Source organism: Cyanistes caeruleus, chromosome Z (genome assembly GCF_971803275.1).
Source record: "Cyanistes caeruleus chromosome Z, bCyaCae1.hap1.1, whole genome shotgun sequence".
Lineage (NCBI taxonomy): Eukaryota > Metazoa > Chordata > Aves > Passeriformes > Paridae > Cyanistes > Cyanistes caeruleus.
Window position 1 is genome coordinate 24,708,012 of NC_141732.1, and position 16,070 is coordinate 24,724,081.

General features: G+C 39.5%; 1 protein-coding gene across 5 annotated transcripts in view; it reads left to right on the forward strand.

The window, feature by feature from the left end:
* Positions 1–335: 335 nt before the first annotated feature.
* SNX24 (sorting nexin 24) overlaps positions 336–16,070 on the forward strand; it is a 91,730-nt gene continuing 75,995 nt past the window's right edge. Inside the window, exons 1-2 of one of the 5 annotated variants that reach the window (XM_086867066.1) lie at positions 346–480; positions 1,350–1,536. Coding sequence is in view for 1 of the 5 variants with exons in the window: in XM_023944360.2 (XP_023800128.1) it covers positions 416–475 (60 nt within the window). In the remaining 4 variants the exon portion in view is untranslated. Of the gene's footprint in view, positions 481–1,349; positions 1,537–2,705; positions 7,097–16,070 lie in introns of those variants that run through there. The other 4 variants (XM_086867065.1, XM_023944360.2, XM_086867064.1 and 1 more) reach the window with 4 other exon arrangements.

A 16,070-nucleotide genomic window follows, 5' to 3' on the forward strand; every position in this document is an offset into this window, starting at 1 on the left:
TCTGGATGTGTTCCTGTGTCACCTGCTCTACGTGACCCTGCCTTGGCATGGGATTGGTCTGGATGATCTCTAGAGGTGCCTGCCAACCTTAACCAATCTGTGATTCAGGTTTGAGCTGCGGTGTGAGTGTAGGAGTGGATAAATTCATCCCTCTAGAAGTCATTTTTTTCCCCTCCGTTTTTTGTGTGCTCCGCAGTAGTGCTGCAGCTTTGGCATAACAAGAGGCCGACGCTGTCGAGCACCGTTTGTTATAAACCACGTTTTTTTCCGAGGAACCTTCTCCCACCTCATCCCGGCCGCGCGAGGGAACGCGGGGGCGGGGCGAGCCCGTCTCCCGCCCCTGTCACGTGACGGAGGATCACGTGACGGGCGCGCAGATGGCGGTGGCCCTGCCGCCGCGCTGAGGGGACTCGGCATGGAGGTGTTCATCCCATCCTTCCGATACGAGGAGAGCGAGCTGGAGCGGGGATACACGGTGAGGTGCGCCGGGGCGGGGCACGCCCGCGCCTCGGGGTGGCCATGTGCCGGCGGCTGGCGGGGGCTGCGCTGGGGCGCCCGGCAGGCATCAGCGTGCTGGGGCCGTCCTGCCCTCCCTACCCGGGCCAGCCCCGAACTGCCCTGCCCAGCCTCGCCCTGACCAGAGCAGCCCATTCTTGCCCCACCAGACCTGTCCAGCACTGCCCAGCCTTGTCCTATTCTCCCCATCTCTGCCATGCTCTTGCCCCGCCCTGCCCTCTCCAGAATTGCCCTGGCTAACCCTGCCCTGCAGAGAGCCATCGCAGCCCTGCTCTGTACACCCCAGCCCTGCCCTCGTCCAGGCCGGCCTCTGCACGCCCAGCCGTGCCCAGCGCAGCCCATCCCTGATCTGCCTTCTCGGCACGGGGAGGATGGTCTCTGCCCGCCAGACACCTGCTGCTTCACACGAGCTCTGTTCTGCGGGCCAGCAGCCACAGTGGCTGGTGCAACGTGACCAGCAGGGGAGGAGATGCAGCTGCCTCGCCACTCGGCCCTGCAGGGTCCATGTCCCCTGCAGGGCCAAACACAATGAAGGAGCTGGAGTATCTCGCATGTGGAAAGGCTGAGAGAACTGGGTCTGCTCGTTGTGGGGAAGAAAAGGGGCGGGGCATCTCTTCGATGTGTAATGATGATCTTAAATGATGATCTGAATGGACAGAATGAGGGGGTCAGACTCTTCGTATTAGTGCCCAGTGATAGGAGAGGTGACAGTGGGAAAACATCAGAACACAAGGAATGCCCTTTAAACAGAAGACAAGACTAGTCTGTTATCATGAGGGTGGTCAAGCACTGGATAGGTTGCCCAGAGGACTTTGAGCTCTCTGTTCTTGCAGGTGCTCAAAACCCGCCTGGACAGTACCCTGGGCAGCCACTCTATAATTGAACCTCCTTGAACAGGAACGTTGGTCTGCACAATTTTTAGAGGTCCTTTTTGTTCCCAGTAGTTTTCTCATTGCACAGACCTGCTGGAAAGTAGCACATTCACATGGTCCTGCGTCGAGACGTGTACCAAAACACAAGGTATTTGCCTGAAAGTAGATGGTCAAAGCTTGCTTCTTTTATTAAATATATTCATGTTGTAGCTTAGAATAAAAATTGAATCCTGTAGAAATTCTAGAAGATTAATCCATGTAGGCATAATTCCATGAAGCAAATTCATCTTCCTTATGCTTAATGCTGTATGTTATTTGGTCTTCATACTAGCAGGTGTTTGTATGCCTCGCAAAAGGTGAACCACTTCAGTTGTATTAATGTGGGAGTGTAGCAGCATTAATATTTTTGCCTCCTGGGTGAACTTAAGTGTGACTCCCTACAAGACACCTGTGTGATTCTGGGGACTTGGCTTTAAAGCATTTGGACTGAATGTGATTGAGTGTGATTACAATAGCTCAGACTGATCCCACCACATCCTAGTTGAGCAAGTTAGTTGAAATGACAGAGTGATTTCTAAGATTTGCATATTACACAAACATGATTTTTCATACTAATAGTTATTTTTAGTATTTGCTTTTTAGTGGGTTTCTGTTTCTTTAAATGTAATACTGTCTGTGACTCCTGCTATCTAGGGGATTTGCATTTTTTAAATTTCATAATTGTTAAGCTGCGTAAGCTTCAGAGAAATCAGAAATTAAATTACATGATCCTGTATATCCTTGAAGATCCTTGGAGTCTTCCAAGAAAATGATCCTGAGAGTGAACATGTTCTATTACAACACTGTTGTTACAGCATTTTTCCTCTCGAGTCATTTACTGGTGGTGAGTCAGTCACATGGATCTGAAAGTTGCTGTAGTTCAGTAAATTTTGGTAGTTTTTCCTTCATGATTATTTTGCCATTTTGATCAGCTAAGGAGATTCTATTCTACATCCCATACAAAACATGACCATACTTTATGCTGACTGTGAAACTGCATGAGGAAATACAAACTGTAGCTAAAGTTTGTCTGGGTTGGCATGCTTGTAGGAGAGGATATGGAAAACTGTTCTGATCATAATGTTGTGTACTTCTTTTGTTTTTTAACAGGCTTATGGACTATTCATGAGAAAGGCTTATGCCAATTTAATTGCTAATTTGTGATTATGTAAATAATTTGCATAAGTATTGTTCCAAGTACAGAAACTCAAAGGTGTACACTATATGTCCTCCTTTCAGCAAAGCTGAGGTTAGTGGAAGCTTACCATTGCTCTTTACTGGCTATGAAATTACACAGGCCATTCACTTTAAATTAGTTTTCATCAACTTTACAATATTAGTATTTAAAACAGTTTGGTTTAAAGGTCACAGAAGGTGTACTCCCAATGAACACTACTGGCAAACTGGTAACAAAGGACTAGAAAAGGCTGAGCTACGTAACTTTTTTTGCTTCAGTCTTCTCTTGCAGTCTCTTTAATCCATAGTTCTCAAATGGATGGACTGCAAGGCAGGTAATGGGCAAGTAAGTTGCAAGCACCTGAACATAGCTAAGTCTATCGGTGCTGACAAGATGCATGCCAGAGTCCTCTGGGAATTGGCTGATGTAGCTGCCAAGCCAATATCACCTTGATATTTAAAAAGTCATGTGAAATCCCAGGTGACTGGAAAAAGGAGTACCCATCTTTAAAGAGCATAGAAGGGAAGACCTTTCAAACTACCAATCTTGTCAGTCTCACCTCTGTGCCTGGGAAGATGATGCAACAGATCCTCCTAGAAGTTCTGCTAAGGCACATGGAGGATGGGGGAGATGATTAGAGACAGCCAGTACAGCTGCACCAAGGGTGAGTCCTGCCTGACCAGCCTGGTGACCTTCTGTGATGGAGTGGCTGCACCAGTGCATAAGGGAAGGGCTACAATTGACATTTATCTGGACTTCAGTATGGCCTTTGACATGGTCCCCTCACAACATCCCTGTGTCTAAATTGGAGAGATAAGGATTCTGCAGATCAGCTGTTAGATGGAAAGAATTTGTTGGATGGTCACATCCAGAGGGTAGTAGTCAATGGCTCAGAGTCCCAGTGGACATCAGTGGCAAGTGGTGCCCTCAGGCATCTGTACTGGGACCAGAATTATTTAATATCTTCATTAATGACATGGACAAAAGGATAGAGTGCACCCTCAGCAAATCTGCAGATGACACCAAGCTGAGTGGTGCGGTGACACTCCTGAAGATGGGATGCCATCCAGAGGGACCTGGACAAGGTCCAGAAGTGTTTGTGGGACCTTAATGAGATTCAAAAAGGCCAAGCACAAGGTGCTGCACCTGGGTTTGGACAACCCCCAGTATCAGTCCAGGCTGGGAATGAAGGTTTTGAGAGCACCCCAAGAAGGGCTTGGTGGTGGTGGTGGATGAGAGGCTGGACATGACCCAGCCATGAGCACTCACAGCTCAGAGAGCCAAACTGTCCTGGGCTGCATCCAAAGCAGTGTGGGCAGCAGGAGAGGGAGGGGATTGTGCCCCTCTGTTCTGCTCTGGTGAGACCCCAGCTGGAAGGGATCTGCTGCATTCAGCTCTGGGATCCCCAACACAAGAAAGAGAACGACTGTTGGAATCAGTCCAGAGAAGGGGCACAAAAGATGGATCAGAGGCATGGAGCACCTCTGCTTTCCTCTTTCAGTGAGGAAAGGCTAAGAGAGTTCGTGTGTCCAACCTGGAGAAGAGAGGACTCCACTTTTGCAATGAACAGGGCTTTTAAGAAAGACAGGGACAGACTTTATAGTAGGTCTTTTTCAGCAGAACAAAGAGAGTGCTTTTAAACTAGAAGAGGATAGATTCAGACTAGACATAAAGAACACCGTTTTTACAGTGAGGATAGTGAAACCCTGCACAGGTTGCCCAGAGAGATTTCAAATGGTCTGTCTCTGGAATCATTCAAGACCAGCTTGGATGAGGCTCTCAGCAACCTGACCTAGATGAGGATGTCCTTGCTTATTGCAGAAGGAATGGATTAGATGACCTTTAAAAGTCCCTTCCAGCCCAAACTATTTTGCAATTCTGTGATCACAGGAGTACCAATTTACACAGTTGATCATTTTACAGTTGTCTTTCCCACAAGCGCTAACTTGCTTAAAGTGTTTTGTTGGACTGGAGTAGCTGGAACAAGGAACTATCAGAGATTATGCAACTAATAGCAGAAAAGGATGATGGAAGCAGATAGAAGATTGCTGACATGCTGACTGCCCACCAGTCCAGTCACATGCCAGTGGGTTACAGAGGGTGCTTTCTGCACTGTGACTGTGGAGCCATTGCAAACAAGCAGCAGTCAAGGATGGTTTTTTGGTAAGAGTGGTGATGGTTGTCCTAGTGTCTTTGCTAGAGGCAGTGATGGTGGTGACCTCCTGCATGAAATGGGATACTGAAGGGAGAGTTGTTCTTCTCTATAGGGGCTCTGCATTGCAACCATAACATACTTTCCGACATTCCTGCATTTCTGATTCCTTATCTTTAACGGAACACAGTCCAGTTCCCCTGGATGTAGGCTGCTACTGTGTGTTCTTACTTTCTTGAAAGAAAAGACACAAAAGGGATGTTTGTCCTTTTCTTTATGGGAGTTCATTACCCACTTACTGGCTTGTTTTCAGCTTAAGCCTGTTGTTTCAGATTATTTTCTTTTTTTCCCTGGTGTGGCTAGACAGCACTTAGAAAGTGGAATGGCCAAGATTTGTCAGTTCTGTGGAGAGGGTGGAAATGACTTGCCATAGAAAGAGGAAATTTCTCTCTAGCTTCAGAGGGAAAACTACAGTGCAGTTAAGAAATAGAAAGGGTTGTCTTGACCAGATAGGTAAAATATTAGGGATATAAAAGATTAGAAAGAAAAATTAGGGGAAAATCTTATTATGCAATGCTAGAGATTGAGTTCTGTCAGTAAAGTAAATGGGAAACACAGTTCTTTCCAAAGTGCTTGTTTCAGGAGCTCAGCTTTCCTAAAGCACTATTCCTCTGATATAAAATCTTTAAAGTATTTTTCCCTCATCCCCCACACAAAAAATCCCAAATTAAAACCCCAGAGTAAACTTGAACTTGTTCCAGCTCTGTTTGGAATATACATAAAATGATGAAACACAGAATATGGGAAATGTCAGTTTTCTTGGTGGACAATTAAATTTCATTGTCAGTTTAAATTGATGACACTAGCTTCTAAACTATTGAGCCTGTGCTAATAAATGCAACAGTTGTTCATAATTTGGCAGTGAATGACCTTTAAATGCAGGCGCTTACTAAGGATGTCCCTAGAGAACAATTCAACTTCGAAATGACACTCACGTGTTCTTGTTGTCATTTAAATATGCTCCGTTTGTCAATAACAGAATAATAAATACTAGTTAGATTTCTAATGTTGATTCAGATCCCAGGAAACTTACTGAATAAATTAGTGTACATTTGATTTATATTGACCAAAAAAATTTTACAGTGGTATATTGCAGGTCAAGGTGACATACATTTAAATGTGTTGTAGAGCAGAGGGCATACTTGACTGACACAAGTGCTTACTGCATTTTTAATTAACACTTCCAATACTACTCCCCAATTTGCTTCTGGAGTTGCAAATGTGGAAGCAAGCTCTGACATGTAAGATCATAAACTAATACGGGTTTTTTGAAAGTCCATTGGCTTTACCTCCATAGAAGCAGCGGTTTAATTACAAGGCTGTACTTCTCTTTATGGAAATATAAGACCACAAGGATCTAAAGTTTCCTACGGTTTATGTATTTTAGCATTCTTTGCTGTTAAAATAAATGTACATAGAGTCAAAAAGGGAAGTTTTTAGTTGTTCTTCCATGAAGACCTAGAATAAGCCACAATAGCAAGTTATAAAGGAGTAATATCTATAATTTTTTTAATTACATAGTTTGGAGGGAGTAATTGCGAGTTTATGTAAAAAGATTTATAATTACTACTGTTCCAGCCCTTTCACTTTTCTAGACTGTGTAAACTTGGTAGTTCAAAAAGTCTGAACAGATTTTGAATGCCTTGAGTTTGAAATCTGCCAGTGTGAAGACTACTTGCTTACCAGGCAGGCTTTTTTAAGTTCACAATGTATTAACCTAATGCCACACGTTGAAATAAGTGACACACCAGTTACTCCAGGTTCAAGAAAGTTAAACAGAAGTATTCAATCTATTAGATCTAATTAGAGTTTTGTACAGTCTTAGTGTCTTCATTTCAAATGTCCTGGCTTCTCTGCAAGGCAGTCAGAGTAGATCTGTACAGATGCATTTCTCTCCTACAGGGATGGTGAAGATGATAAAAGATAATTTGACAGATGTCAGTGATTCTGTAATGTCATAAAAATGCTGTTTTGATCATTGCTTTTGGTGGGTTTGATGTTCCAATAAAGGTGCATGTGTTAGGGGAGGAAAAATTGATAATTTAAGCCAGATTGCTGTTATAAAAAATACTTTTTTTTCTTTTTTTTTTTTTTTTTTGAGTAACTTGTCAGCAATGGTGATTAAATTTCTTTACTGCAGTCAGTTTTCCTGTTTGACAGACTTTGTCAGTGATATGAAACTGACCCCTTGGTATGCAGTGGAAGCTTGAAGAGTGTAAAGTAAGACACGAAGAATTTTGCAGTGCACATGATGGCAGCCAAGGTGGAAACTAGGAAAAGGTAAAACCAAGGTGAAAACTGGCTGAATTTGTACATAGCAATCAGTTAGAGCTGTGGACAGATCAGAGGGAGACACCTATGTGTCCAGTGATCAGTGACCACTCACTTCAGTGATCTCCAGTTGCTGGGCAATTGCTCAAAGGCCCCTGATTCACAGTTATGGAATCTTATTAGAAAGGGCCATGTAAGATTTCTCTAAGGAGGAAATACCTTTTGCTTTATTTGTGATAGATCAGCAGCTGTGTAGGGAAGAAGCAGCATGATTACCTCTATCAATTTTCCATCTGAAAAAGCAGAAGTTGACTCATTTTATCAGTACTACACAACTGCAAAACATCCATTTTCCATTTATGTCTCAATATCTACTGGTTTGCAGTTTTAATGAGGAATTTACACTTTCAGAGAGATTGGAGGTAGCAGGGCATTCAGACATGCATCACAATAAGGATATATTTGAATTCCGTTACATCTTTGGGAATGATTTGGGCCAAAATTTTGTTAGTAATGTAGTGCTATCAGTTGAATTATTTCATCAGAAGATTCATGCTTAACAGCTTCTGGTGATGTTTCCAGATAGCATCAAGTCATGATAATTGTAAAATCTTGTCCACAAAGATAGTGTTAAATGTATTTACATTCTTCACTAGCCAGGAGTGAGAACACATGAGGCTTTAAAATGCAACATGAGGGAAGATGGAATAAATTTCTCCCTTTTTCTCACTGCAGTTTTAAATGGTTTTTAAATTTTTTATCACCTGATGTAATTCATTCTAGGTTTAATTGATAATTAGGCACCATTGTTATGACATTTATTAAGTTATCTTGGAATTTGATGTGATACCTAAGAGGTGCTTTTGTGCTAAGTGCTTGGTGGGCTGGCTTTGGTTCTGCATTCAGGTTCAGCAGAAATACTTGGTTTAGCTATGCACCGTTGAAGTGTGCTAATGCAGGCTTTCAGCCCACCATATTCTTACTATCAGTAGCCATTATTTATTTGTGTTCACAGGAATTATATGAGGACTTGTATCGACTTTTCATTTTCAGTTTTCTATAAGCCTGAATTTTTTGTGATTTGGGGAAGACTAAAATAGCATTTTGGAGAGCATTCTGTGAGGGGATTTTAAAGACAGAACAGAAGTGTTGTCATTCCCTTTGAAAGTGGCATTGTATTTTTATAGACAATGAAAGGAGAAGTGTATGTAGTCCTTTAATAAACTTACTCTGTGCTACTATGGTGATAAGTTTTGCAGCTAGAGCATGAATATCTTCCTGTGAACAGTCTTTTAAAAATTATTATTTCAACCTGTATATTGTGTTATAAATTTCACATTTCATAAACCAATAAATGTTGTAGGATTTTTGTTTGGTTTTTTTAAATAAAGTATTTGGAGCACAACAGTGAGGCTTGGATACTTTCAGGCATTGAAATAAGATGAGACAGAAGGAGCATACCATGAGTAAGGAGCACCATGTCCATGCTAGGTTCAAAACAAAGTATGTTTCTTCTCATTCCTCCTCTGTTGGTGCAGTGAGAGCTCCATCTCTCGTTGAAAAAATCCTTCCGTTCCAGAAGCATATAAATAGGAAATCTGAGAAGATGATTTTGGCTGTAGAACTTGCCCTCAGTGTAAGGTACTGGCTATGATAAGTAATTTATGACAAGTGACAGCCAAACCTCCACTGCAACCTCCATCTAATATATTATTTATTTAGATGTCACAGTGTTTGTGGGTCCCAGTTAAGTCCAGGACCATTATGAGACGGTTGTGGAATAATGTACATGCTACACAGAGTTTCAAAAGTCACTCTTGAAAGGGATTGCCTACATTTGATAATAGTTGTTTCCTGATGACATGCTGTGAAAATCATTGGATATCCAAAAAGATATTCTTACTATTTGAGTACTTAATTCTTTAACAGAGTGAAAACAGTATAAAATTTCTGTGAAAGTCTTCTATCCTAGTAGGTTACCTTGAAAATGGTAAGATAAAAATTACCATTTTTATTCTTCATTATTTAATTTTTTATATTTCTTTTCTCTCCTGTAATTGATTCACTTTTAAAAAATTGAACCACTTTTTGTACCAGTGCAGAAGGTATTCAAGTGCTGCAGTGTCTTCAGATTGGAAAACAATGACATCTAAAGCTTTCCTTACAATCTTTTACAAAAGAATAAAAAAGTCTTGATTAGGTAATGAAATAATCAACTGTTCAGCAGCAAGTCTGCATTGATTATAATACACTGCTTTTATAAAAAAGGACCATATGTTTTGAGAAATACAGCTAACTGCCTCTACTTCTGGTTTTGCACAGGACTCTTCCTTTGTATACAGATTCCCTTCTCTACTCTTTATTTAAAAAGTAGTCAGGTTCTTAACAGGAATATGTCTCCCTGATCGTGTGTCTTCCTTGCAGTTGAGCTGTGATAGTAACTACAGTCTGACTTTCTTGTTCTTTTAAGATGTGGAGAAAAAAAAAATGGAATATGTCTTCAGTTCAAAAATAAATTAATGGACTAATACATATATGGTAGTGTCAGGGAATGTAATAAAAATATTAGTTTTGCTTTAAATATGTGAAGAAATGGATATTTGGGAAAAAATGCACATCAATATTGGATTTGAAAGTTATGCCATTATAGAATCAGAAAACATATTAGCCTATTATTTTTCTGATTCTGATTGACTTCAAAATTCTTAAATCTTACAATTAAGATTGAGAACATTCAAAAACTAGTTTCTAATTAGAGATTCATTCACTAAAAGTCAAAGACCTAGGATTTACGTTCTAGTGAGGGAGCATAAAAAGTCAGTAATTACTGAAAACATCTGTTTTTAGTGTTGAATAGAAAAGGCCAAAGGCCTTGTCTTTTGCTGAGTGCTCAAAATGTGGATGTGATTGGGTGATTGGTAGGAATAGTGTCTTTGCTCCGTTGCCTTTGACATGGTGACTAGAAAGCTCAAGTAAATTCTAAAGTGTGGCTGAGTTTGGGGTGGATTTTTTGTTTTTTGGTTTGGTTTGATGTTTGTTGTTTGGTTTTTGGGGGATTTTGTTGTTGGTTTTTTTAATTTAAAATCTCCTTTTCATGTTTGTCCTCTCTAACAAAATCTGTTCCTAATTTTGATTTTACCTTCCCTTGTAAGAAATGTTTCAATATCAGACATCCAAGTTTTGCCATGAATTCCTATTGCCATTTGGGAAGAAAGAAAGAATATTTTTATGTGTGTTTTAAAACAATTCAATAAGAGCTTGATGAAAGTGTTATTTCTGATTAATTTTCTTCTCTCAAATAACCCAGTCCTTATGCTGGCCTGAATTAGAGGCAGAAAGTTCAGCACTTGCACCTAAGAAGTCTTTTAACATTTTATTTTTTGCTATCTACTTGCTACTATGTATTTATCTAGAAAAGAAGAAGAATATTTTTCATTATGTGCATTTAGTCTTCGTATTTGAACTTTTCCTTACCAGGTTTGTATCTAATTGCAGCTTTAGAAAACCTCTAAACACAGTTTTAAGGGTGAAAAAACCTGGTACCATCTGGTTCATAGTATAGAACTCTAAATTAAAAGAGATTTTTTTGTCTAACCAGTGTGAGGAAGAAGGAAATTTCTTCTGAAATGAGTTGTTCTGTAAGCTAAGAAAAGATGACTAGATGTTAGTTACTTAAACCATGAAAGCCACTGCTGTTTGCTTTTCCTTTTTCTTGCTTTATTTGTTCAGTTGGGTTTTTTTATTTTTTTTTTTTAATAAATTGTGAATATTAGTATTACTCTTCTTGAATGCGGTGGCCAGGATAATACCACTAACACAAAACATTCCTAATTGACTAAGTATTTAAATAATACATTTTGTGCACTGATAAAGAAAATGTTAGTTTTGAAGTGTGTTTGATGTCTAGGAAAGAAATGGTAACATGCTGCACATTCAAAGCTATTTTTTGCTACTAAATTGTCAAAAATTGCTGATTTGAAAGGGGGTAAAAACCTGCTTAAAGTAATCACTGATACAACTGTTATCTGTTACAGGCTAAGAACTTAATGCCCTATTGCTCAAATGACTTTTTACAATAACGAGATAGCTATATCACACTCCTAAGTGAAAAGCTCATGAACTTGCCTGCATGGCAAGCAAGTTATTTCCAACCTCCACTCTTCTAATAAGCTCCCAAAGTTGTTGTTGCTTATAAAAGTGGAAAATGGACCTGATAAAAATGTTTAGTCTGCAGGGCTGTGTTTTATTTATCATATCACAAAAGAACAAAAGAATGTTTTGTTGCATCATGGTCAAAATAGAAGCGACCTTGCTTGTTCATGAGTGCTCAAAGCCTAGAGATAAGAGGCAAAGTAATAGAGTACAATAGAAAGAGTGTAGTGTAATTATTTGTGGCTTGTCAAGTGAAGCCCTTTCAGGCCCCAAGCGATTCAAATCTGGGAAGTCTGCACAATTCTGTACACTAACCATAGCCAGCATCAGAGAAATCTCACCCAGCTTCTCCGACAGTACTGAAATTGCATCAGTTTGTCATGCACTGAGCATGCCAGCTTCGCACAATATCATTTGCTTGCAAATGGGCCTGGCCTCAACGCCCTGAGACACATTCTTTGGTATCTGACTCTTGGCCTGTGATTTGTCATGTCTCCAGTGCTATCGGCGTAAAGTAATTTTAATAGATTCTGATGGTTTGCTTGTGGAAGGTAAAGAATGCACTACAGATTGTGTCAGGTGGCTTTCTATGGCATGTAGTTTGGTGGAGGCCCTCATGATGGTGATAGCCAAACAAAGAGTATGGAGAAATGAGAACTCTATTTTGAATGGTATTTAACACTGCCCTTCTCAGCACCCTGTTGTGGACATCCTTGCTAACTCAGCAGGTCCAAGAACTTAGCAGCTCACCAAAGCAGTGTTATTTGTGATTCAGACTTATTTATGTATGAGAGATACAGCAGAAAAACAGTGGTTTTTTTTGTCCCAATTCAGAAAGTGCATAAAATGTGTAAAAATGTTAATTAGTTTACAAGAAGTAAACTGGATATTTATTTGTTTTGGTGTTTACCTTTTTATTATTATTATTTTTATTATTTGTCTGAAGTGTTAGTACTCTAAATAAAAATCCCTGGATTTTTAGCAAGTACGTTATACAATACATTAAAAAAAATGAAGAGGCTTGTACAATTTATACCAACATGTATTTTTTATATAATTACATAAATATGGCCTAAAAGATAGATTCCTGAAGAATTTCTTCATAGATTTTAATTGATGTATTTATTTGACAATGATTTGATTACTAAATCTTTGCCTGGAATTGTTTTCTTACACTATGAAGAAAGTATGTGGCATTTTTTTACTCTTCCTTTGACAACACTGAGATGAGATTATTTTGCCATTGACAACTCTGATCTTTGCATCATTTTTTTCAGCTGACTTCCCTAATTGATTACTACTTTGGTGTTGGAGCCTGCAGCATAGCTCTCCAGAATTCTGCTGACACCAATCGATTAATGTGAAGGTGTTAGTTAGTGATTTCATCTAAGAAACATTCAAAACCATGTCAGTACTTGATTCTTAAAAACTGCCAGATCATTGGATTTTGTTATTTTGAGCATGTTAGTTTGGGTTAACAAGGATTTCTCTGGAGAGACAGCAAAAACGAAACAAAATAAAAAACAAAAACAAAACACCACCACTAAAAACAAAACAAAAATTCAAAATAACAATAAAAACCCCAAACAAACAAAAAATAAAAACAAAAAAAAAACCCAAAGAAAAGAAAAAAACAGCCAAAGAGAAAAAAACCCATACTTTAAAGTGACTCTTGTGGGAAGAACAGATTTTATTCAGTCATACATTAATACAGTATACATGCACATGCCTTAATATTTAAAAGACTGTTTTAAAATATGTTCCTATTAATATTTAAGGTATCTCTGAGGAATTTATAAAAATGCTTCACCACAAACTATTTCTTTCTGTGTTTACCTGGGGAATTTTTGACAGCAGTGTAACTCTGAGCACCCCGCTAGCAAGTCTGTGCAGGTCTGCCACTTTTTTTCCTACAGTAGATTCCACGTTTGCTTAGCAGCTTTGCATAGCTAAGCAAATTTTTAAAATGAGCCTGCATTTTTTTCCTTTTTTGTTCTAAATATATTCTGAAAAATAGCATTGTTTTATATAATTCCTCAGAGTAATTATGTGTTTTGACCAGAACTCACTGTTCAATATTGCAGATAAGAAGAAAGAAGTAAAGTTTATTTTTAAGCTTGATGTTAACTTTTGAAAGCATGTTTTGCTTTTATTTCTTGGTGGAGTTTTTTGTAGGATGATTTCCTAAAACCACTTAGATTTCTACGTAAAACATCTCTGCTTGATTTCCTAGGGGTGCTTATGGAGGCTAAATCCAGTAAACATGCTATTATCACAGGCTTTGTTTGTAGAGAAGGCATCCTAAACCAGTTGCCTCTACACCAGCATCAAAACTGACAAAATACTGTGGTCAGTGTAATATCCTTATATTCAGATGGGGCAGAATGTAGATGGGCATCCACCCACGTGTTTTTTGGGTGCAGATACACAGAAACACATGCATATGTCAGTGTTGGAAGGATTTATTTGGTTGTATTGCTGAAGGCTCTGTTCGAGTTCCAGTATGACTTGATGTTTTAGTGATATGGATAATGGAATGAGAATGTCCTTACTTAAATTTGCCATTGACACCAAGGTAGAGGTGACTGGAGAGCAAGAGTAGAGTTTAAAATAATATTGATAAGTTGTAAAGTTTATTTAAGAAAGGAAAATGGGGTGCTAACTCAATAGGAACTAGTTCCAAGAGTTATATTTATCAAAAACTAATCAGCTACATGGAGTAACATCCTAAAGATTAGGCAGCAGATATTCCTGAGGTGATCTGGAGGTTGTCATGCATCACAAGATGGTCATGTCACAGGCAAATGCCTTTTGGGGTTTCAAAAGATGAATGTAACAGAAAGGTCAATGATGTGGAGTGTATACTAAGTGTGGAGTATCGTGTCCAGTTTTAGGTACTGCATGTTAAGAAACATGTGAGTGTGTGAGAAAAAGTGTAGACAAAAGAAGGCAATGTAGGAGCACGTACAACAACATTGCTTTCTGGATCTCTGATCATTGTGAAGGAGCTCTTTAGATTGAAAACAAAACAGTGGGTAGGAACCGTGTGACAGTGGGTAGGAACAGCAATAAAAAGCTGTTGAGTAACAGAGGCAGTTGGTCTGTGTATTGGCAGTGTTATGGTCTTATGCTGTGCAGTTATCTAGCCTATCTACCTATCCAATCTGCAGGGCTAACTGTGAAACAGTGCTGAATCCTAAAGATACTACAGCCCCAGAACACTCTTCAGGAGCAGGGTATGGAAGCTTTGTACGAGGCTTAGAAGTTTCTGTCAAGAGTAAGAAACCAACTGACTTTCTGTCAGTTGGTCAAATCCGGAGACAGCAGGAAGAGCCAGGTAACTCCAAGAAACACAGAGCCAGAATAGACCTCAAGCTTTTTGTGAGCCCTCCCCTTGACACCTAGCTGTCATCCTTTGCATTATTTCAAAAAGTTTTATTTGTATCTATCGCCTAATCTTTTGTCTCTTACAAATTCTGTGGCTTTCTGAAATTCTTATTTAAGAGTCCACGCAGAGTAGTTCTTTCTCTTCTCCTGGGAAAAGTAGAGGCATCTCATAATGGAACAGCTGCTGAAACAGTCATGAACTTCTTCAACTCTGTTTCTTCATGCAAGAGAAAACTGTAATTTGTCAATTTGCCCAGGAAAGCCTTTCTCAAGGTCTTCCTGGGAGGTAAAAATTCTATTTTTTTCTCCCCCATTTTTAGCGAATATTATTCAGGGAAGCATTAGTGCTTGGTATGTATCCTGTTTAGTGCTTCAGGATTGGACTACATGTATCTGGTTGTGTAATCTGGTTGTACACTGCTGTGTACATAGCAATGATGGGAGGTGCAGAACATCAGGGCTGACATCTTCTTCTATATACTAGTCAAGAAACTGCGAAAATTCAATGCTACTCTTACTTCAATAAGTCAGTCACTTACTTCAGTCAGTATGCCTCTTCCTGTGCATGGTTTTTGCTGCAAAGTGAAAGGTTTCTAAGTGTTTAAATTGCTAGATGTATGGCATCTTAAGAGGTGACTGGTGGGTTAGCTGTGAAGCAGAAAGCAGTGCAGGGACAGGAGGGTTAGGAGTCCCATCAGAGGTCTGAGTCTCTAATTCCAGTCCTGTTCACAGATGTGTTTCACCTCAATCCTGTCACATCTCAAGGGCATGAAGATAACTGTACAAGTTAGAAGGCTCTTCAGGTTTAATAAATGACAGAATTAAAAGAAGACCAAGCAATTTGTGCCATTTATTCCTGAGTATTTTCAGAAGCTGATGAAAAAATTGTATTTTTAAAGGACTATTTCAGAGGGATTTGTGGGGCAACAAATTTTTGCCAAGTTATTTACCTTATCTGCAGAACTTACTGTAAGTATCACCTAGTCTTGAATTTGATTAATGAATTACTTACCTATTTTTAGTTCTGTGGGGAGAGTTGCTGCTTTGTTTGTGTGCTCAAACATCAGCATTATCTCCATTTCCTAATGTTACCTATGTGTTCACTGGTAAGGCAGACCTTGTCTCTGCCCTAGTGCAGGAGGCATGATGTGATGACTCTCAGTAGTAAGTTCTTGTTTGCTTGTTCACATGTTCTCTCTGTTAGGCACTGCTACAATCCATTGCATGATGTGATCGTGTGCCTTGCCAGAACTCAAAGACCGAGCAAAGAATAGTGCTCATCCGCTTGCCATTCTAGTTCCCCCTTGCTTCTCTTAGCCAAGGACATACAGTGATAGTCTAGTTCTACTTAATTCTTGGTGTATGTAATCCATTTATTGCTCATGTTTAGATGTAGCTTTTTACCCTTCACACCATGGAAATCATCAAAAAATCTTCTGCGGTT